The 23,486-nt window shown below is 47.7% G+C and overlaps 2 protein-coding genes and 1 long non-coding RNA gene across 13 annotated transcripts in view; 1 reads left to right on the top strand and 2 right to left on the bottom strand.

The window, feature by feature from the left end:
- The window catches only part of fam13b (family with sequence similarity 13 member B), a 64,125-nt gene extending 54,101 nt beyond the window's left edge, over positions 1–10,024 (bottom strand). For 2 of the 11 annotated variants that reach the window (XM_088932870.1, XM_088932866.1), the window contains exon 1: positions 4,423–4,912. The gene's annotated coding sequence lies outside the window, so the exon portion shown is untranslated. Of the gene's footprint in view, positions 1–4,133; positions 4,201–4,422; positions 4,913–5,777; positions 5,887–9,911 lie in introns of those variants that run through there. The other 9 variants (XM_088932862.1, XM_088932864.1, XM_088932863.1 and 6 more) reach the window with 9 other exon arrangements.
- LOC148821379 (uncharacterized) lies at positions 4,835–8,842 on the top strand. Its single transcript, XR_016094140.1, has 2 exons — positions 4,835–4,966; positions 7,372–8,842. It is a non-coding gene; the product is annotated as an uncharacterized LOC148821379 (long non-coding RNA).
- Positions 10,025–12,666: 2,642 nt separating the features above from the next.
- cxcl14 (C-X-C motif chemokine ligand 14) lies at positions 12,667–22,796 on the bottom strand. The gene is made up of 4 exons (XM_088932858.1): positions 22,478–22,796; positions 19,915–20,020; positions 14,992–15,105; positions 12,667–13,835 (listed from the first exon to the last, which is right to left on the bottom strand). Exons 1-4 carry the CDS (start codon positions 22,539–22,541, stop codon positions 13,820–13,822), a joined length of 300 nt encoding a protein of 99 aa, XP_088788984.1. The 5' UTR covers positions 22,542–22,796; the 3' UTR covers positions 12,667–13,819.
- Between the last annotated feature and the right edge of the window lie 690 nt (positions 22,797–23,486).

Raw genomic sequence — 23,486 nt, 5'->3', positions numbered from 1 at the left:
TATAAAATGTGATGGACTGTAGTTGCACCACTGACATTATTTTGTGGGCTTTGCAGGGTTCAGTACTGTTCGACTTCCTCTCTTACAATTTACTTTCACTTTCACCTGCTTCTGCTTCCTTCTAGCATATTTTCCCCACAAAACCAAGCTTCCTTGAGCGTTTTGCACGTCAACAGTTAATACAGTTAATATTTTTCCAGGGCAAGAAAACGGAGAAAGCGACCTTCATTACCCCTCTGGTCCGGTAAACATAGCATCTCCAGCTATGTTCAATTATTTTGTTACAATTTCAGGGAAACAATGAATAATCGTTTGCATCTGGTTAATTATTATCATCATCTTCTCTTGGAGAACAGCCCTGCATGCAACATTAAACCCCTGTAATTGTTCTCCCTGCCAGGCTTAGTCTCGTCTTGACTGGAATCTTCTGCCACTGAATTCACCAGCAAATGCTGCCAAGCCCTGCGAGCACAACTCAATACAATAGCCTGGGAACCCATTTAACACATTGCATTACCTACCTGGAACATTACTTTCTGGGATAATAGGTCTGGAGACGGTGGCGCATGACACGCAAACTGCTGGCAAGACTCTCTAAACTCCGTATGGTTGGGTTTATGGGAACGGGGACACCACAAGGCTCAGGGACTCACTCCCACGGTACACTGCAAGTCTGTCTGTACCGGTCACGGGGGCATTAGATCTACACCAAAGCTGCTTTATTTAATAAGATACGGCTTTATACTTAAATCAATGCTCTTGAGATGACAAGGTGTTCGAATAAACTTTATAAACGACAAGAAGTCATCAGGTCCCACTCTGCTCTACTGGTTGCTAGCAGCTTAATGGTCTAATACCATCCATTCCTTTCTCGATGCATCTCACAGCGGCAGCTTCACATACATAACTACAGAGCGGGTTCCAGACCCATAAACCTCTATAGAAAGATGCACCTCCTGTAATCCATTCTGAATGATAGATTTCCCCTTGGCCCATTTCGATAAGAGACAGACCTTAGAACAACAGACTGGCCCACATCATTCTAGACGGAAGATGTCTTTAAAAGAAGCAGACAGTTCCTTACTTAAATCTATTAACTACCCATCAACCTGAGGACTTAACAACACAGAACTGTTTTCCCATCTGCTGAAAGCCCACAGCACAACCCTGATGGATTAAGACAGCTCGAAGCTAATGCAGAAAGTGTCAGAATTACAAATATCTCCTTTCAAATTATGTGGCAGAGCAAATCAGAAAGACGACAAAAACCCTACTCTCTCACCCAGTGTGACAGTGATGAAAGGCCAAGGCACGTTTAGGAATAAAACCACTTAATACAGAAAAATAGCTAATTAACAGGTTCCTTCACTTAAAATAGATTATCTGGCTGGCTAGGGCCTGGGAGCTTAAACAAATCACAGGTCTCAGATTCAACTTTATAAAAACATAAAAGGAATGTTTTGTTTAAAAAAAACATCAAGAAGGAGCAAGAATAATTATATCACACAATAATTTCACTCCAAACCATTGGCTTTTCAGCAGAAAAAATGTTCCTTCTACCAATCCCAGCCTAAGGAAAGTACTATTCCCCACTGCTCTAAGATTACAGACGCTTCAGCTACAGGAACTGGAAGGCAATTTAAAAAGAACACACTGCTGACAGCAGGCTGCTCACAGTTCTGTGCGCTCGTCTTGCCTAGTACACAACACCTTCCGATAGCAGTCACTGCAGAAGCAGTCTTACAGCCCGTAGTAATACAGAATTATCCCGGCAGGTTAGCTGGCAACACAGGGCTTTAATATCACTTTCGAATCTTCTTGTGCATCCCAAAAAAAAAATGAATTGCTAGTGGTCAGTTGCTTTTCTGCACATAACCTTACCTAAAGCGGGGGTGTCAAAATCAGTTCCTGGAGGGTGTGTTGTCCTCAGGTTTTTGTCACAGTTGAGCTCTCAGTTGCACAGATAACCCATCCATCCATTTTCTAACCACTTCGCCCAATCCAGAATTATAAGGGAGAGCTAGAGCCTACTGTATTTTCACCGTTGGGCATTTTTTTTCAGGAATGAACTGCAAAATCTGAAGAAAAACCTTTCAGATATTTAATTAAGAAACCAATTAAGGTAATTATTTGACATATTCGAATTGGCAGCTTAGGTTGGACCAAAAGCCAGAAGACCCAAGACACCTCAAGGGCTGAGCTTGACTCACCTGACCCACAGCATGACTATAATATCCTGGCGCTGAAACGCTGAGGCATGTTCGCATGCACGGAAATCTGTGAATGCTTCCTGCACAAACACCGTCCTTGTTAAAATTTCCGATCATGCTCTTTTTTTTTTATCGCAGCTGTATCGACGACAGAACCTGCCGAAGGCATTTTGAAGGCCTAAAATGGAAAAATATTTCAAATCCATTTCTATGCTACTGGATAAAAAGCTCTTTAGGCAAAGGTATAAAAAAAGAGAGATCACTGCCTTTTTTAAACAGCATACTACCATTGCTACCCTTGCACTTGATCAAAAATCGTTATGGCGAACCAGGTAAGAAGACATTCTGCACAATGGCCGAGTGAGACCGACAAGAGCCTGAGATTATGCGTTAGTATTCTTCCCATGTGTACTGTACGAAATGCAAAAACAATACCTCACCCACCACCTATCCAACCACAATACAACGGTGGCATTATCTTATACCGCAGACGTTATTAAGATAACTGGGCATTCAAGATCCCACAACACAGGGCTGGGTGAGCACCAACACCCTCTACAGTCTCTGTGTCCACGGTCACGGGCGGCTCACAGTCGAACAGCACATCGGGACGGGCTGTGGAACAGTTGCACTCCTGGTGCAGCTACACACTTGACAGCACCCTGCTCACGCAGCTCTGAGCCCAAGCTGGGCCCGGACACCCGGCTTAGTCTGGCCAACTCCTCGCCGGCAGTTAGGATCACACCCCTTCAAAATAATTAACCTTTTTTTTTTACATCAAAACGGCGAGAGACTGGAAGGGCTTCGCGTGGAAAAATGACCTTTCAGCTACCCAGTTGTCAAAACTGGCCCAGCTGGGGGGTGTGTGTGTGTATATATATAAAAGACAAAACTGATACCATACAGGAATAAAACAACAAAACTGAATAACCACTGCAAACCCCGCACTTCTTTATCTCGCGAAAAACCACCTCCTTTTAAGTCAAACACGCCAAAGAAACAGGAGAAAGTTAACCAGTTAGTTCAGCGAGGGGTCGCTGAAACCAGGCTGCAGCTGCCGCCTCCTCCTCCTCCTCTAGTGGCAATAAAAATACAGATGACCCGCTGAAGAGATCAGCAGCTTGCAGGCTTGACGCCATGCGACTCGACATCTTTGCCATCTTCGGACATGGGCAGGGCAGGTGTGTCCCGCTTACACGGAAACGGGGGGGGGGGGCGGGCGGCGCCAGCGCCAGCACAAGCGAGCAGCTCTGCTCCTCATATTAAGTTCAACGTTAAACCAGCGTCGTTGTTTTTGCTTTCGACAAGAGTGAGAAGACGCGTTAAAAAAAAAACAAAACAGAAAGAGTCGAGCCCTAAGCACTTAAGCACCCAGGACTGCTCGTTTCACACCAGGGTGGCGGAACAACTCTCTAACAAGCTGACCCCCAACGAAGTAGACTCGTGTCCAAGAAAAGCCTCCAACTAACACAAAGATTTTTATTTTTCCGCAGCCCTAGACTGTCCCCACCCGTCCATCCTCCGGGTGCGCATATCTGTGCAGAGCGGGCAGGTCGCCCTCCCGGCTGACTGGACACCTCGCCAGGGCGGCGACACCCGAAACACCGCCGCATCTCACGACTTCATCCGTCTGTGCAAAACACACACAGCCAGCCAGCCAGCCACACAGCGCCCAATGGCCGCGACACAGGATGGCATACAGAAGAAGAGAGACACCCGAACGTCATCCGAGCCAGAGAGGACCCGGGGCAGAGGCGACGTTGGTGAATCCACACGTTTTAAAACACGGTTTCAGCCCTCGGCTGCAGCCGACACACGACATCCCGCCGTCAAGACACGGCCCTGCAGCGCCCGACGTCGCCTCCTCCCTTCCCTTCCCTCCCTCTCCCTCTCTCTCTCTCGGAAAACGAAACGAAACTTAACAGCTCAGGTGCAGCGAGTCGCTTCGCTTATTCGTCTTTCGCTGTGGGCAGAGTCACGGATTTACGGCCTGTTTTAAAACACAAACAACAAAACGAAAAAAAAAGGCGGTCAGCGATCGGCGATCAACGAGCCGGGGACCGGACCGAACCGGACCGGACCGGACCGGACCGGACCGGACGCGGGCGGGGGGGGGGGGGGATTACGGTGCATGTCAGCGCTACCTGACCGGACACCGCCCCCCAGGCCGGACACAAAACACACAACATTGAACCCGGTCGGCTGCACCTACCAGGTCAAGGGCTAGAGGAAATCGGGACGGGAGACCATTCAGAGAATAAAATATATTTTTTTTTTGTTTGCTTGGTGGGGGTGTTGTTGCCGCTGCTGGCTTTCTGTCACGGCGGACCCGGGCGAACTCGGACTTCTTCTTTCCCGGAGGGAGGAGGAGGAGGAGGAGGAAGAGGAAGCTGCGAGACCTCACCTCCCGGACGACGAAGACGAAGACGACGACGACGACGCTCGGTCAGCAACGAGCGGAGGGAAACACAAGCGAGGCAGGGACGGGCGACGGCGGCAGCTTGTCAACTCAGCCCTCCGGAGACGGTGTTTACAGCTCGCCGCAAAAAAAAAGAGAGAGAGAGAAGGAAGGGGGGAGCCTCACGCCCACCAGTCGAGGAGAGAGAGTGAGAGAGAGAGAGCTGCCAGATCCCGCCCCTCCGCTCCGCTCAGGCGCACTTCCTCCCGCAAGCCGTGGGGACAGCCCTACTTCCGCCCACCGCGAGCCGGCGGAGAGCGAGGAGGCAGGTCGCAGCAGCAGCCGCCGCCGCTCGCGGGTCGGTTCCCCGTCTTTTCTGGAACGTTCGCCGCGCGCGACTCAAGGGGAGTGTTGTAGGAGGGGGGCGGGGCGGGGCGGGGCAGGGTCTCGCACACCGACTCGAGACGCTCGAGCGCCGACTCCGCGCAGCGCGAGGAGGGGGGAGGACAGTGTCGCTGGACCGAAAGAGCGCCGCTGACGGGATTCATTAAACCCAGAGTATTAATTCGGCAAATTTGAGGAGCCGGAATAAAAACCCCAACAACAACAACAACAGCAACAGCAGAAACGTGGTTCGGGCTGGCGGGCGGAAGGGACGGGGGAGTCCGTTAGAGCTGCCAGTTGCGCCGGATCGCTTCATGGCGGTGCCGGGAGGGCAAAGCCGAGCTCTCGGGAGACGCTACCGTAAACAGCACCCACCCGCTCCCAGTGACTCAGTGTCCTGCGCGACACCGCCAGCGGGTTATCGATCTAGATAACGAGGATAATGGCATTTCCCGAAAGGCCCGTGCAAACACTGAATTCATGGTTTTTTTTCCCCCCCCCGCTGTGTCATACAGTATGACTATTAGGAAATGGGTGAGTTTCTTAATAGCAGGCCAGCGGAATACCCAGTATGTATATATTTTATATATAATTCATTTTTTTCCCCCAAGGTAGACATAACATTTTATGACTGCTGCATTTCACCCCACCGTTTCCCTGCGCGCCGTGTTCTGCTGCAGGTGCGGCGTCAGTATTCTGCACCCCAGTGCGACTGCCTGGCCAGGAGTAGGCATTAGTACTGTACTGATCACAATGGGAAAGACACCCGACTAGATGTCACTTACCAGATTCGTCAATTTACCGGATCCAGCCCAAAACTGAGCAAGTTAAAAAGATCCCGGAGCGCGCTCGTCCGAGCAGGGCCACTAGGAACACGGTCTCCAGCTGAGATATTAACCAATTGATTTCAGCTTCCTGTTTCGGGGTAATGTTTGTAAATTGTTTTTTTTTTATGTCAGCTCTTAGAAGGTCAAAGGGGATTTGTAACAGATATCATCACGCCTGTAACGGTTCCTGGGCTTCAGAACTGCCCCCCGTTCAGCTGAGCGGCCTGAAACGTCACCGATTGGTCTTGCAGGAGGAAGTAAACGCGCACGGTGGGCGTGTCCGCTACAGGGCCACCCCCACAATGGGCGTGTCGTCGCGTGTGGTCACACCCACCGCAGGCGTGTCTGACCGCGTCATTCCCCAGCTGCGTGTTCAACATCCATTGATCAGCGAGTAAGAGCTGATGAGTCAGAAATAACAGCCGGCACATTGAGGACGGGATGTGTAAAGTTCTGTGTGCTGGAGTTGGGTGGAAACGTCAACCTTGAAGTTGTAAAAGTTAATCACCAGTACTAATTGGTGCCTGCAAATGATCTGCTTTCTGGTTTAATTTTTTTTCTGCACTCATGTATTGGTTTTAAAAATATCCTAGAGTGCATTATTTCTGTCAACTTCAGCATACAGCACTTTATGTATACTGTCCACAACTTGCTCATTCATAATTTGCTCCCTCGTTTCCGATTAAACAGCTCTTAAAAGGTAATCAATTGACGGTGGGACTGACACTCCCAGTGAGTCAGAGTTTGTCCTCCTGCTTATGTCCCAGGGATATATTTCAACTCACACATCTGAGAGAGAGCCCAGTCCTGAAACTGTTCAATTAGCACAGGGTTCATACCGATGACAAATCCCATTCCGCATTTTTTTAAAGAGCTGTGAACAGATTTAAAAGAGTGGATCAAATAGAAAACTGAAACAGATGAGCCTGTGCTTAAGAACTGGCCTGATGCATAACCGAGAACAGACAGGAGCCAAGGACCAGGAATAAGAACCACTACACCATGGTGTTTCTGAAACCCACGCCTGGGTTTAGCAGAGAAGCAGCCTAAATAAGCAAACAGGCCCCTTAAGTAATTCAGTAATAATACTTCAGTAGCTCTGAAGTAATTCGGAGACCACCCTTCCATTTTCAAAAATCAAAACCCTCTTTGTCCAACCCAGGGTGCGCCAGTTCATTATCGGGCACACACTCAGGGGACAGGAGCGGGGTCACCCCAGACTGGGGCATCAAACTCGGGGACCCAAGAGTTGAGGTTGTTAACTTCCACCCCACCTTGCGGTTCATCTCGAGCTCATCTGTGACAGACGGACTAGAGTCCCCTAAACTGAGCACCTTAGACCAGGGGGGGCAACTCCAGTCTTCAGGGGAAACACCTCTGCAGAGGTTTTATATCTCCAGCTTCTCATGAACAACGAAGGGCTGCAACTTGTCCAGTTAGACAAATAATGAGTTCAGCTTCTCCAACACCTATTTATTGGAGACTACCTATTGGAGACCACCAATGTGACTTTTATGTTTTGCTTCTTGTGTGTTTTGTACTTTTATGGCAGAAGCCAAAGACAGATTTCCACAGCAATGGACAACAGGAACTGGAGAACGGGAGCCATCCAGGGCACAAGTGAGCGATCGGCAGGGCCGGAGCTGGCGGGGGGTGTAAGGATGGGGTGTCTAGCCCTGGCTCTGCAGTGCCGCAGCCCTGCACGTCTCAGACGCAGCTTCAAAAGCTCAACGAGCAGCAGACGCAGAAAGCACGTCAACGCTGCCAAATTAGGTCACAGGTTGATCAAATTTAGCCACGCAGAGCTCAGTCTGGAAGGAAAACCAGAAGGTACTGTGGCTGTCCAGCAGCAGGGCTGCAGACCCCTAATGAGGGGAAGTGATAACTGCATTTACTGTACGGAGCTCTTTCCATCCCGGGGTGCTTTGGGCCAACCCACTCAAGTCCCCTAAACAGCAGTGCAGCAGAAAACACAATCGCACTCTAGAAGAAGGAAGTTAAGGAGACAGTTGTATTCATTCTTACAGCCTGCTGTAACCGCAGGCACGCCCTTCCTCCAACGTGAATAAGTGCGGTAGCTACTGGACTGACCGCTGAACACCATGAGCAAGCCCACTTTACAACCCTCCAGATCCTCAAAGCATTGTTTCTGGTCGCCCGCACAATGAGTCCGCGGAGGAAAATTATTGTCCGACGACGGTGGAACACGCAGTTCGTCTGCTGTAATGATACCCTGGGCAGGGACCCTGCAATTGTGCCCGGCTAATCTTTTCAAATGACAAAGACGATGGGACGCCACAGCGCTTTGTCTCTGGCGGACTCAGAAGAGACTGCAGGGGATTCCAGGACCTTAGAGCCTAAGACGCCCGGGCCCAGCGTACCCTAAATCCAAAAACACACCCAGATAATCCCCAGCGGAAATCCTTTTAACAGTCACAGACTGAATCCCTCAGTACGTGTAGAGCGTGGGACGAGCTTGCCATCAGCCCTCGGGGACCAGCGTTCCCTTAACGCTGGGGTGCGAGACGCCCTGTCTGGGGGTGCAAGGCAGCCCAGATTTTTTTTAGGAGGTAAATCGCGGAAAACACAAATTAAAAGCAGGGGCGTGCAAGTTCAACTAATTCTGATTCGTCAAACCTTGGGTGTTTCAAGGTAAACATTAAAAACAAAAGTGTAGAATTGTTCTTGTATGCTTAATTTTACTGAAAATATAACATAATAAATAAATAGATAATTCTCTTTCATTCTTTAGTTACGATATATCTGAGGTTTAATTGTCCTACTTCAGTGATTTTTGATCACTGAAGGCCACTGCCTTAACTGAGCATATCAAACGCTTCATTGAGTGCAATGAAGCACAGAACCAGACACTGTTATGGGTAAACTAGGTCTGACGGTCAACTTGGACACTGACATCTCTCATTCTGCTGCCCTTTTCAAGTACCAAATCAAGCACAAGAGAGAACGGTTTTCGTTTGCAGTCTGAACAGGAGAAAAAAATAAATTTGGCAATACGATGCCCAGCTCTCAGTCTCTAGTGGTTTTATTCTACCATGTAAGTCAAATGAGCACTGGAGCAATGTAAGCGAAGCATTTAGTTCAACAGCAATGTGACACCCAGGTGGCTCAGAACCCACGCCATTATTTTGCCTCAACACGTACAGTATACGTGTAAACACGATTACATTGCCCCACAACTTCATCTGGCCGTTGGCTTGTGTGGTTTACGAGTTACAGATACATTTTCAGTACTGCTCGTATTAACCTGCGAAAGCTACAGTTATTGTGCATATTATGACTGCAATTAAACCAAATTCAGCACTGAACACACACACACACACCAGCTAAGCGAGGGACACCGAGATAACCCACTGGCATCCAGCGCTTGCCAACACAACGTCCCGTTGCTACGCGCTTAAGGTCACGCAAAACATCCGAGCGGTACGTGTTTCGAGGGGGACGTGTCAGTTAAGGGTGTCGGAGCAGATCGAGATCCAGGGAGAGGCTTGGCAGTTAATCTGCGGAAACTGATACTGACCGAGGAGAATATACAAGCGTGTCTTTAGCTACCGATCCGCTTTCGACTGCGGAACATGGTTTTCTCCCCCCATCTTACACGCCAGGTGTGTCGCCCATCGCCGGGATGAGCCTGCACGCAGAGACGGAGGCCGGGGGCAGTCATTTCGACATGACAGTGCCTCGCTTTAGTAGACAAAAACCCCATTGAGGGGGACACGCTGATCTCAGGTCAAGGGCGCTAAAAAATGACACACAAGCTGGGGGAAAAAGGGAGGGGAGGGGTAAAATATCATTAAAGATGATTCCCCGGGTTAATAAATGGCTCAATTTCACCGAGATTCGCCAATGCACTGTCTATAGCGATGTTTATGCTCTGTGTGGCACGTTACAGTTTGTGAAAGGAAGAAAGCCTCGCTTCGTTGTTACAGGATGGTGATGGTGAGGGGTCGACGATACCGCCAGCGTACGTGAAAACCCAGATGCGACACGCCGCCCGCAGCTCCCGGTGCAGGAGCCGGTTACCGGCAACCCTCGCCTCCCGACCGGGCCGCGCATGCGCGGTGCCCGCCTTACCTGCCCGTCCACGAGAGGCGGGGTGGGGGCTGCCGGGAAGGTCAGTCCGTCTTCCTCGCGGCGGATGGCTTCTCGCGGGGAGAAACGGTTGCGCGCGGCTGCGTTTGCTCCGGGCACGTGCACTTCACCGACCGGGCGTTTCAGCAGGGCGCCTAAAAGCAGACTGGGACCTCGCGAGCCGCTCGCCCCGCGCCGACCAGGAAAACCGCCGCCCAGGAGACTCAGAGCCCCGCCCCCCCGCCAGGACGGGCTGCGGCCTCGGCCCCGCTGATTGGCTGCTGGCCGCTGCCGGAGGGGCGTGGCTGGCGGCGCCTGCAGGGTCGTGCAGAGCCGAGCGCTTCCCTGCAGCTCCGCTCGGTCTCCCTCTTGTCCTCCGGCCGGTGCACAGGGCTGCTTCTCGCCAGGGAGTCCAGGGGGACGGGCCCTTTCCAGGTGGGGACTGAGCCCCGTGCAGGAGGCTCACTCGCCCCTTTTGGGAAAGGTGGACGCGTTGAATTTTACACCACTGTGCGGCCCGAAATCTTGCCTTTTAAATTGTTACGCAGTGGAACTACACAAGTCGCATACCGTGTAGACAAGATTCAAGATCCAAGATTTTTTTTTTTTAATTTGCCATACACAACAAGAGTACTGGGATGCTTGCTCGTTCCAGCTGTACCCAGTAACAGTAGAGGGGGGAAAAAACAGATGACAAATGACAAACAGACAATAGACGGTGTAATACAGCCAAGACGGGACATAGTGCAAACAGCGCAGTACCTTAGAGTGCAGGTGCTGATTTGAGCTGGTGTTATGATTCGGAAGTATGTAGATTCCCTTCACTGCTTGTATTTCTCTCAGCGCATTCGACTCAGTCACGTTTTCGTCCGGTTACACGTTTTGTCCGAGTTATGGTCTGGGTCTGAGACCGCCAGGGTGGGGTAAAACTGGCTTTTTAAAACTGGGCTGCAGTAGCCGCAGGTGCGCGCCCTGTCCCGGCGCTAACGGTGGCTGTGGCCTGTGGCAGAGCGCCCTCTGCCGGCGACGGGGTGAATGTACCGCTGTGACGTCTGGTCATTCAGTCATTCCAGCTGCGCTCTCCTCGGACCCGTTTCACCCGCCTGCTGAAGAGATTCGCTGCGATAACCGCGATGCCTCACCCAGTCGACACGACACGACGGCCCAACTAGCCCTGATCAGAGACGTGTGCGACACAGCGAGGGTTCACTCCTGCGCGCACAACAGACTCGTGTCCTCCACAGAGCTGTCCCCGGCCTCAGGCCGTGTCTGTCCTAAACATCGCACAGAGCCCTCCACTGTCAATAACCAAGTGGGCGCAGGAAAACAGCCTGGACACGCACCTGGGAGGATGTATCTGAAAATCACCGAGTGACAGACCGACGCAGGAGAATTCCTTCTCACCGCCCCTCGACTAAAGGTTTTGCCAAATCAAACTGAAATTTGTTTTCAGCGAAGACAGTTGTCTCATACTGCCCAGGCCGGAATTAAAAGAAAACATCCATAAGGCTGTGACGAGCTGCTGAAGCTAACTTTGGACTGCAGATCAACCCAGGAAGGCAGGTCGTGACCTAGCCGGAGCCTCAATGCACGACTGCACGCCAGCCACTGGGTATCTTGAGCAATGTCGCCGACGTGTCGGGATTCGATGCTTCGGTCTCCTGGACAGGGGGATCTCCCTGAAAACTCTGGCTGGAAAGCCAGTTCACTACGCTGCTACAGCTACCGTCGGCAAAAAAAAACCCCGTGCCAGCTGCTGGCCCGTGAGAGACGTGCTAATAGCACACGAGGCCCACCGCGCACAACACACAGTGCGAGGCTGAACACCTGCAGTACGTGCAGTACGTCCTCTGAAGGTCAGGTGTTTGGTCACAGACCCTCCTGTTTTTTTAGAGCCGGTGAACGTGGAATGAACAAAAGTCACAATTAAGGATTCATTTGGGAAATACTTTTTTTCATGAATTTTCTTCTTCACCCCAATGTTCAGAAAGGAAGTCCTTCAGTTTTAGTGGAGCCTTATTCAATATTCCAATTCTATGAATTAAGGTTCACGCATTAAGGTTTCTTTCAAGTATAATATTGAATGAATCTAAGGCTGCCCAAGACGCGTTAGTAGCACCAGAAACACAGCAGGTGGTTATAAGTTCCCACGATAACAGGAGAGAAGGGAACCTGAGGAAACACAAAGGGGATTCTATAGTTCTACACACTAATTTCAAATGAATGAATGCAATAAAATCAAATCCAGTCCGTATACTTTGTGCACACCGCTTTAATAATCGCATTCAACGCAAGGCAAAGCGTCTAAAAGGGTGTTTGTGGCTCCATCTAGCGTCTGTTTTCCAAAGCAACACCTAAAAACCGAGCAATGGTCATCCCCCACATGGGACGGGTTCGTCACTGACGTTTCGTTTTCATCTCGCGTTGCATCTTAATGGTTTTATAAAGAAAACTGAAACATGAAACTACAACACCACTGGGTCTCAATGTTGTGTTTCTTATGCACCGCAGCACACTCTCTTCAGACTGGCCTGCCTGGGGGGGTGTTCCTCTATTATTCATGTTTGTACTTTGACATTTTACATCCCACCAGATGTATTTTCTTTTTAAAAATATCTAGTTATCTTTATACAAAGTGCTGCATTTATACAGACCTCTGATCTTCATAATTAAAATGGCCTCAATAAAATACTAACAAACAGAGACTTCATTAAAATAACAAACTGAAAAAATGAAGACACAAAGCTACAACACCATCTGTTTCAAAGTTTTATTGCTTGTGCATCACAACACACTCTCTTCAGAACGGCCTGGAGAGACCCTTCACAGAAACACACATTTCTGTTACAGAACATTTAAATAGCAAAATGATAATTTAGCAATACAATACATTACATTAAGAGATAATAAATGTATTTGTCTTTTCTACATAGTATTCATCTATTTACAAGCTGCTTATTTATATATTTATATATGAGATACAAAACAAGTGAAATGCAAAGTTTTAGCAAAAAAAAAACAATTATTAGGCTGTACATTCAGTTTGGTGAGGAATACAAGTGCTGCCCAAAGTAAAGCAAATATTAGGACATAATACAAAAGAAAACAGTACCCAGACACTTGTGGATATATATATATACTGGATAGGGTTTTTCAGTAACATGGGTATAAAAGTACAGTTGCAGTCTGTGGTGAAAGAGGGAGAGTACTCTGGACTGTGTGACACAGGCTTGCAAACCCTGTGCAAAACTATTCCTCAAAGAGGAACTTGACGGTCAGTCTTCCCAGTCAGTCTTGGCGATCGCTGGGGTGACTCAGGACAGTTTCTGGAATAGTTCACACCGAAAAGGAAACAAGTGCGAAAACCTGCCCTCACCCCCCTCCCTCGTCCTCCCACCCCGAATCTATCAGTTTCACGAAACACGTGGCCTCTGTCAGCACACCAAGACAACAGACTGCGCCCCCATCAAGGGGACTCTGACCCCATCAAGCACTCCAGGGTTTGTACAGCCTTCCACAGGCAGAACAGAGACAGATACATGGGAAAACGAAACTGGAGTGTTGCTGGATGTTTTTCAGTGAGAAACATTATTCTGTGCCAGATTTATCAAGGCCCTCATCATCCAGCTATGATTTAAGAGTTGTTTGCAATGCAAAAAGCATATCTGATATAATTTTTTTTTTAAAAAAAGCACTTAACTACCAGTGTATAATGGTGACTGTAAAAGGTACTGGATTTTTTTTTTTTCATTTTAAAAATGGCACAAACAGATTAAAAATAATCTGTTATGACCTTGATAATCTCTCCTGCTGTCTGTAAAAAGAGAATTTTGCTTGGGATATAAGATTTGTGCTTTTAAAACAGTCTGATCTTTAAGGGGTTTCTGTCAAATCCTGCATGCTCCGTTGATTTAAGCTTCATAAACCCTGTAAGAAAAAAGAGGAACAAGCTGTGAGCTCCATCAAATGTCTGTAAGAATACTAACACTGTTGATGCCTGAGCACTGAATAACAACTATTATTTTTTAAGTATTTGCATATAAGCATGAATTTTTCTACAGACCGCACAGACTAACATGTGGTTATGAAATGTTTAGGTTAAGTATTATTTGTAATATTTTTGTCACTAATGTCTGAATATGTACTGGTGATAGAAATTGCCTCTGGCTAAATGTTACGGTGTTTTTTTACCATATCAATATTATTATTGTGTCCAAGATGGTGCTGAGGAGAGAATATTGCATGCATCTCCCTCACAGATTGTGCTCTGTGTTACTATTGTTAACTTTATACATACAACCTATTCCTGCAGTAATCTTGTAATCTTTAAAACATCAGATCAAGAGTTACAGACATACGTTTTAGTGTTTTGGACCTAGAACAGCTCTCTGGACTACCTTCCTTCGTGTCTGAGTGCTGCTAAAAATTATAGCTGCTACCATGGTCCTATCTCCAACAATTTGTAGTGTCATATGTTGTCTTTTTTATGTCAACGTTATGTCATCTGTTATGCAATATGTCACGTGAGGAAAACACACATTTCACATGTACTCAGGTACATACGACAGTAAACTTGCACTATTGTGTCTTCATTTCCTGCAATCATGAAGCCACCTGCAGTCATTGTATATTTTGCAACAATGACACCTAACGGGCAGTAATGGAATAGCAGTTGATGTCTCTTGCAAGCAGCAGATGGCGAACTGGTATAAGGAAATTTCCGAACAGCATTTAAGACAATTAGTACTGTTTGCATTGAACAATAAAATAGCAAATAACTCCAGTCGTGTGAAATTGTGATCAAAACTCAAAGCATGAGCAAGATGCCTGAAAGTCTTCTTCCAAACATACTTGTGACATTTGTTTATGACACGTTTAAAATTAAAGACCAGTCACAGATGTTCATTTTCACGCTCTAGGATGACAAGGCAACACTGCGCACAAACTCTCCCTGTGAACCTGATGGCCGATTATTCTGGTGGTGTAATTCCTTCTGAAAACCGGCAGCTCCTATCCCGTCTTGCGCTCGGATTCGGATGGCTACACCCTACGAGCGAAGGGTCTCGGGAGCTGCAGGCCTCACCTGTGCTTGTCCTTCCAGATCTTGTACCACTTGACCAGATTCTTGGTGCTCTGCAGTCTGGGGTGCAGGCAGTACTCCTGGCCTTTGAAGCGAGACACGTTCTCCATGGTCACACTAGGAAAGACACACAAGAGAGACACCACTATCAGTGGTACTGGTACTGGGAATCCCAAGCTCAAGAAACATCAAGATCATGTAAGGCATCATCTGGGTATAGGACAGAGGTTTCATGGCTGCAACTGTTCTGAAAATGCTATTTAAAAGTCACTTATCCACACCTATATATGATTATATAATAAAGAAATTATCCAGGGCACTGCTGCATTACAATAAGCTCCACAAATGCCGCTGGGCTTGTCCCATTTTCCCAGAACTCCTCTATGGTTGTGGCAAACTCAGCCTGTGCCTGTGTTGCTTCTGCCTTGTGCTTGGTGTTGTGCCATGCACACCACAATGCAGGTAGTCTCTTTGAATAGGTCATCATAAGTCGTGCTACCCAGCGGTTCCAGTAAAAAAAATAATCAGGAAAAAGATTAACAAAGACTGCATGCAAGCAGCAGAGATGGGTGAGATTGTGTGTGAGCGAACAGTTGTCCAAGATCAGCTTCCTCCTCCTGGGAGGTGCAGAGACACAAGAATGACTCCAGCCAAGCTAAAGCAGCCACAGTCCATACCAGGCCAACTGTGTGGCTACCTCTGTTATTCCACATCTTCTCTGCATGCTCAGCTTCCCATATTCCTATCTCTCAGAGCAGATCTGAATACCTACTGTCTGATCTGGCAGTTAAAAGGTGTTGAATGTGTGTGTTGTGTGGCTGGTGTGCCTGCAGGTCTTGCTTGACCTGAACCAGCTCATTATGGGCTTGACTGCCCCAGTTTACTGGCTGCTCCTGGGTCTTCAGCTGCTGGTGCTTTAAAGAGACCCAGATGCCCTGCAGGACCAGAGTCGGACCACAGTGGTGCTGGTGAAGCTTCGTCCTAGTTTCACAGAAGGAGGGTGTTATTTTTCAATTTGTTTATTCAAACTCTAGGGATTAACAGGCAGCAGCAGGCACGCTGTACACATATGGCACATTTGCTTGCATTTAAAATGCATTTTCTAAAAACCACAGCAGCATTTGAGAATCACTGAGAGATGTTGCACAGACACTGCCTCATGTGCCCTGACAGTTCCTGAAACTGCAGGTGTAACAGGGCAAATGACACATTTCCTGAAACTGCAGGTGTAACAGGGTGAATGACAATCTGAGCAAAATAAAAAGTAAAAATCAGCAAAAAATATTACACGAAACAAAAGAGATAATGAATGGAATTACTGTGGCGTAGCTCTTTAACCTTCATTTTAGAGCTCCTATTATGGTTTGTAACAGCATATTTACAAGACAGATAAAAAAAGCCAAGGGTAAAAAAAGAGAATTAATGCTCGAGAGCTCTCTTTCTGTTTGTTTGATCTCAATGAGCACGACAACAGCAAGAAGAAAAACCCCACACAGTAGTTTCCCTCACTGCTAAATGAGCTCCACACGGCTGTGCAGGTGCTGCTGTCAGTCAGCTCACCTGGACCCGTGCTCTTTGGTGGGTCCATTCAAATGATCAGCTGGGCAGCCGGAAAGAGCTGCAGTATCAGACGACTGCATCAGCCGCGAGCAGCCTGAGGTTTTCACAAAAACACGCACCTCATGCAAATAGTTCAAAGATCGGGGAGAGAGAGAGAGACACGCTGGTTTTCCAGCAGCCTGCTGAGAACTTGTTTAGATCACAGCCAGGCCAGCCTTATTATGCAAACAGACAGGCAAGTTGTTTGTAGGCAATCAATCCCAGCCTGCAGCAGCACAATCGCTGTGCTAATCTGTGGCCCTCAGTATCTTGGCAGGCGGGGAGAGAAAGTTTGCGGAGAAACAGCACTGGAATAACGATGGGCCACCCCAAAAGGCTGGACACATGCTTGCTAATAGCTGATTGGACAAAAGAAGCCTGTCTCTCCCCGACACCGTTGCGTTTTTCGGTGCCTTTTATATAACGAAATAAAGAACAGCTCAGCCTGCCGCATTTGAAAATATTGCCACTTTCAAACGCCATGAACTTTTTCAACTCGCTTCACGTATTCACTGAAAAGAAAGCAGGTACTGCCACTACCAGCCGTGCTTGGAGTTCCACAACGTGCGCTTAAATGATAAAAAACAACAACTGAGGGATGGATCTGCTATCTCCTAGATTTTGGGTTACAACAATGTTACTTTTTTATTTGTACTTTTTGAATTACGATATGAAATCTGATGTTTTCCTCTGGGGAAAAAAAAGTGTAGCTCATTTTACTTTTGTGCAAATCTGTTGAGGAAAATGTCTCTAGAAATAAAGGTGGGATGGAAACGCACGAATTTCAGGCGCATAATCGAGGCGGAGTTTGCAGCGTTATACTTCCGAGTAACACTAGAGGGCGACAGACGGCAGTTTAGGTGGTTTTGTTCGGTATTCAAACTGCGGTGGCACAGCACTATATTTATCTGTTTCTCTGATTTGAAACAAATTTAACTAAATCTCAGATATCAAAAACAGTCTGCTGCCAGTATCCTTCACCTTTATCCTTGGAACTGCAGTCCCAATTTCTCAGACCAGTGATTAAATCTCGGTAATATAATAACTGACAGTATCGCAACATTTGACACATTCCGAATTAAGCACAAAATAGCAAACCACGTGAAAGTACTGTATAGTCGACTTATTGCAAACCCCCTGGTCTCGGCACGGGCGGGAACAAGAGCTCGCGAGAATTCTGACTTAAAATTGGCCCTTCCTGCTCACTAGTCACTGTAATGATTAATTTGATGCGAAGTACAAGCAAATAAGTACGGGTTGTGCAGCAGACATTTCGCCACAGAAATGCTACAACATGATCCGCATGCAGAGTGAATGAGTAAGTAGTATTTGTGAGCAAAATCGTCTTGAAGTAGACAGCAGTATTTTTCTTGGATTGAAATTCACTAGCCTGCTGGTTTACAATGGCATAAGGCCGGTTCACCTTACCGGAAGTTTTGTTGCCTCATTCTTAATCGCAGAGCATGGCGCTGTGTATACCTCGGAATTCAGTCTATTTTGTGGTGTAAATAGTGTAAACTGTGCACTTTTTGCTTTTATTGAATCACATTCCTCCTGAGTTTATCTGTGAAGTAAATAGTTTGGTGCGCTCTGTAGGGTTCAATTCAGGACGGGGTGCCGTCTGTGTGGCATCTGCGAGCTGGGCATGTTCAACGGTGCCTTGTGCCCCACGATTCTTAGATAGGTCCAGATACCTTTGACCCTTATCTGGGACAGCTGGCTCGATGAATTGCTTCTTAAATTATTATTTAACTGACAATTCATTCATGTTATTAATCAGGACTCACTGTTGTCAATGGTAGCATCCTTCCAGGATGAATACTGACCCTTTCCCCACATCCCTCATTAGCCTGACTGTGAAATTGGAGCTGTGAACAGACAGAACTTCATAAGATTTAATATTTGACTAAAAGCGCTGTGCTAAATTCACACAGCGCGAACCCCTACTTTGCTTCATAAAACTGATAGGCAAGTCTTTCTTTTCAGTGCACATTCCCCAAAGAGAGCTGAAGGTTGTTCCACAGCCCAGCTTATCCCAGGAGACCAGCAAACACGCAGTGCCTGTTCTGGCTGAGAAAGGGAGCTCTGGAGAAGAATTAGAGGTTGTAGCCTAGGAGGAGGACATGAGGAGCTGTGACTGACGCATCATCGATAACACACCGGTATGCAACAAGAGCCAGCTGTGCAGTGGCTGTAGCCTATAGCCACTGTGGGCACTAAAGTATCTTCGAAACCAAAAGATCAAGAGTGAGACGCAAAGGAAAGCAGATGGAAGTCAACAGGCATCAGAAATAGGTGTTTAATTAGGGGCAGCTACTGAACCAGCACAGCAGAAAGCAAAGGCTACGCCCAATGTCCGCCCATCTTGGCTTTGCATTATCTGCTGGCTTCCCTGGAACTTTACAGACTTGTGCTGTAATTCAGTCTGAAACGGACTGTAAATGAACAAAAGGTTCTTGTATAAACAGTGTCTGGTTCCTTTCGTATTTCATATAAAGGCTTGAGTGGAAAACTATTCCCGTTTTAATTATCACTGTGCAAACAATGATTAAGTGTGGTGTTCTGAAATTGGAATAAAACACCTCACATATAGCTACTGATTTTGGTTATTCATTTGATGCATCACAATGCTATCAATTCTGAGCTCAGGAGTGCCAAATCATTTTTCACCTGTTTATGAACACTAACCTTGAGCCATAAAGCATCTGGATTTTATTTCATTCAATTATCTGTCAGCTTCAACAATAAATGTTCAATGCAAAAAAAAATGACTGCAGTGCTAAGATGGTGTGGTCCTGATTGCTTGCCTGGGTTACTGGTCCAGCTGATCTGGTGGTGAGATTTCAGCGGGAGGCAGAGTGTTCATTCTCTCTCTCGGGTGAGCTGCTCACACGTAGGAGTGCTCAAAAGCTCCCCGAGTGACGCTCACACCTCCATCCTTTCCTACTGGCTCTGCACTTCTTAAAAGATCTGGACGCTGCACGACGTCACCGTGTCCCGAGGGACTTTGAGAAACCCAAGGCACGTCACTGCCACCCGTGGGCTGGGGCCCCGTCAGAGCGAGTAATGCGGTTAGGAGGAAAGTAATTTGATTGTCAGGCACGAGTGGGAAGGGACGGAGCCGAGAGAGAGAGACTTGCAGGTGGGAAGCAGGCGAGTGGCGTCAGCGTGCGTCAGCTGCCGAGGGGTGAGTGAGAAAAGAGCAAAAAGAGGAAACACCTCCACTCACACCCAGGACAGACACGGCAGCCGATATTCAGCCTCTGCCTAGCTCTGCACGAAAAGAGGAGAAGCCCTGTGAAATGAAAGGAAACGAAAGGAGCTCACAAGATCATCTTCTCCTGGCAGAAGGGGTGTTTGGGTTTAATCTCCAGCTTCTGGACATCCTTGTAGTGGATCTTCGGGCCCTTCCTCGTGCACTTGCACTTGTAGGCTGTAGAGAGAGAGAGAGGGTGCGGACATGGTGAAGCATGAAAGTGTTTGCAGCCTCGTCCCTCAGACTGAAGTCACTGGGGCACATTCTAACCTTGACCCCGGCCAGCGGGGACGGCTGCACCAGCTGAACCAGGCAAGAGGCCGCGATCTGGCCCTGCTGAGCCAGCTCAGAAAAGTTGGACTTTTGCCCATTGAAATAGAGGGTTTGCATTTTTAATTCGAAACCTCGTGTTGCGATGATGGATGTGTTTGTATACACCCAGCCAGGATGGTATAAACAGAACGGCAACTGAAATTACAGAAGAAAGATAAAGCAGGTCTAACCCAAAATCACAAAATGATGAATCTCCCGAGCTAATCTTAGGACTGATGGAAGCAGAGGAGATTTCTGCAGAGTGGCAACAGAGCAATTAAAAAGCACGCAAAAGCCCTTTCCTTAAAGAGAAGCCAAAATACAGACTCTTAAATGATTGCTTACCACTGAGATCACTATCCTGATCAGTGAAACTTTGGCATTTCGGACACTATGGCAAACAGTTCTGCATCACTACAGATCACTGTGTCAGATAGCTAATCTAGGACATGGATTCCCAATGTCCTTCTGGGGCTAATCATCACAGCATCAGTGCTGAGAATACGAACACAACCAATTTCTGATTGAAAAATTCATGGTTCATTTTCACTCTTTTCATAACAAGGCTACAGCAGCTCTGCATTAACTGTGCAAAGCTTTGCTGACTGGATGGAAACCTACAACCTCCTTTACCCTGATTTCTACACATTCTGCAAAAAAGGGGCCCTTCCTTTTTGAAATAGCAGCGCCCTGGCAGCAGGTGCCACACGGTGCTCATGTGCTGTCCCAGAGGCGGGCCGGCGGCGCTCTTCTCTGCTGCACTGAAGGCGCAGCTGACCTACATCTAGGTCCCGGCTCCTCATCAATCTTCCCCGGCAGCGCCAGGTGCGCCAGCCCCGTGCCCGGCGCCTGCAGGTGGGCCAGCTCAGCTCGGGCAGCTGGAGCGCACGGGAGCCGCTTTTCAAAGTCGTTTCGCGTCTCTGTCCTTCTGCGCCTCGCGCTGGTGTGCCACTCCTAGCTTTTCCACTCTTTCACACAGCCTGATGCACTACACGCTGAGGCGTCCCCCGGCCGGACTGGAGGCTCCCTGTGCACAGCGTCGGGGTCCGTTTCAGGTTTTCACCACTGCACCACCAGGGGCAAGATGCTTCGTGCTCGCTGCCTCTTGCAGGAATTTCGCACCAAGAGCTAAACATATAGACACTCCTGCTCCAGTACAGCATGCATGCGGCTTATATAACTCAAACAGGAGCAGTGCTGTACAGCTTCCTTGTCAATGATTTCGCTCCAGAAGCCCCAACTGAGGTGTTTACAGCACAGGGAAAACCACAATGTCAGGAAACGTCGAAGTGAGGAGTCGCGTGCCGGAATGAAAAAGACTCAATTCCTTATTCCTTTGCCTCTGAGCCTTAACAAACTTAAACTGCATCAATTTGACACCCACAATCAAAGCATTTGGGGGTGTATTCTGTGTGGCTTGTGTCTCTTCCATAGTAACTTGTGAATCTTGAGATTTTTCAGAGCTGATTAAATTAAAAAGAACAGATGGTGAACGAAGCTGATTCACTTAAAGAGGTCGTAAGAGCTTTGTAAAGTGGCTGTTTCTGCCTTCAAGAGGTACCTGATCTCTTGCCTTTAAATCTTTATGAGCATCCCTGCAGGTCTGAATAAATGTTGTAACTTGATATTAACGTTTGGGTACCGGTTGCTTTTACAAGTGAAATCCTCCCCAGCCTCCTTACACATTAAAAAGGGATCTGCATACGCATATTGCAGTTTGAAACGCGTGCGGGGCTTTCTGAGACCCGGTTTCAGCAGATTTCACCCTTTCTCGCTGCTGAGCTCGCAGCTCTTCCGCACGACCGGAGCTCCACGGCTGAGAGCCCCTTTAAGTGGGATGTACAAAAACCAGGGACGACAGCAAGCATTCCTCTTCTTAATATCGTGAAACGCACTCGCGTTTTTGTTTAATGACTGGTTTCCCAGCTAGATTTAAAATTCGTTAAAACTCTGCGTTTTTACAGATAGCACCCAAAAGTACAAGAAAGACTTGAATACCATGTCGTTGTAAACTTCGTCCTACGATTTTAAAATGATACGTCAGCCATCACCTTGGAAAATGTGGTTTTATTAGAGTAGTTCTTCTCCACTTAGACGTTGATGTATATAAATCTACAGAAATGTTGTTTAAAACCAGCGTCCGTCCGTTTCTATAGTAGCTACAGATATGTTTGACGAGCACGCTTACAAAGTGATTTTAAATCGTATACACATATTCGCATTTATAAGAAAAAATAACCGAGTTATTTTAAGAACAAGCGTTAGAAGCCACGCATAACAGATCAAACGAAGAAAAGCGGAGAATTAAATTAAAAAATGTACCTTCCACGTTGAGAAAGTAAACGGCGAAGACCAACAGGAGCAACGCAGCTGTACAGCGATTCATCTCGACAGGTGAGGAACCGACACTCGAGCCCCGTTTTGGGTTTATTTTAAATTGCCTTGCTGCTGAAGCGGCCGGCACCGGGAATTAACACAAACAAAAAACAAGTGAAGCGCCACAGATATCTGCGTCCCGGCTGGAATGTGGTGTCCTGAGCACCGCGCTGTCAGCTCGGGTCCCGTCCGCCGTCTGGCCGCGCCGCTCCAGCGTCGGCGCTTTAACAACCTGCCCTCTCCCTCTCTCTCCCTCTCATTAATATGCACAGCCCGCCGACGAATCACTCACATCTTCCCGACAAGTGGGGGTGGGGGGGGGAGAGGATAAATAAAAGCTAAGACAGGAAAACAAGACAAAGGAAGCCCAGCCAGCGGAAACAGAGCCGGCCGGTGTGTCACGGGAGGTTTTGGGGGCGCATGCAAAAGAAAGGGAAATTGCGGGGTCCTTTCGGGACCGGGGCTCTTTGGACACCCAACGTGACGAATGCCCGTGGCAGGGAGCTTGCTTCCCTACAAAACGCTCCGCTCCGATTGTAGTTTTAATATCGACTCGGAGCGTTGGCGATGCAGCATCCTGCGCGTAAAAGTTTTGGGGTTTTGAATTGGAAGTCCTCACCCTGACTGCCCTTGGTGCCTGGGCGGCTACGTCCACATCACAAACCCCAGCAGAGACCCCACTCTACAATCCCAAACCGTATCACATGATAAACCAGGGGAAAATGTCAACAAAACCGGTTTAAAACGAAAATATTTCAACAGTTCATCTAAAGACACCCGGGGTGTGCGGTCTTTCCCCTTATTCTTGCGTTCTTGATTCGTGAAGACACTTCGGCCCTGGAATGTATTATACATTCATATGAACTGGATGCGAAGATCTTAGTTTACTACACTTGAAAATACCTGATACTTTTAGCAGAAGGGTCCGGTGACAATTTATTCCAGATTTTTTTAA

The sequence above is a fragment of the Atractosteus spatula genome, chromosome 14 (assembly GCF_055471065.1).
Source record: "Atractosteus spatula isolate fAtrSpa1 chromosome 14, fAtrSpa1.hap1, whole genome shotgun sequence".
Classification (NCBI taxonomy): domain Eukaryota; kingdom Metazoa; phylum Chordata; class Actinopteri; order Semionotiformes; family Lepisosteidae; genus Atractosteus; species Atractosteus spatula.
This window is presented reverse-complemented; position numbering and strand designations above follow the sequence as displayed.

What these genes read in the sequence shown, in the direction of transcription:
- cxcl14 (XM_088932858.1), bottom strand. Translation starts at nt 22,541, where the DNA reads ATGAATCGCTGTACAGCTGCGTTGCTCCTGTTGGTCTTCGCCGTTTAC. An exon ending in TTACTTTCTCAACGTGGAAG is followed by an intron (nt 20,021 to 22,477) that starts GTACATTTTTTA and finishes CTCTCTCTACAG; the next exon opens with CCTACAAGTGCAAGTGCACG. An exon ending in TGCCAGGAGAAGATGATCTT is followed by an intron (nt 15,106 to 19,914) that starts GTGAGCTCCTTT and finishes TGTCTTTCCTAG; the next exon opens with TGTGACCATGGAGAACGTGT.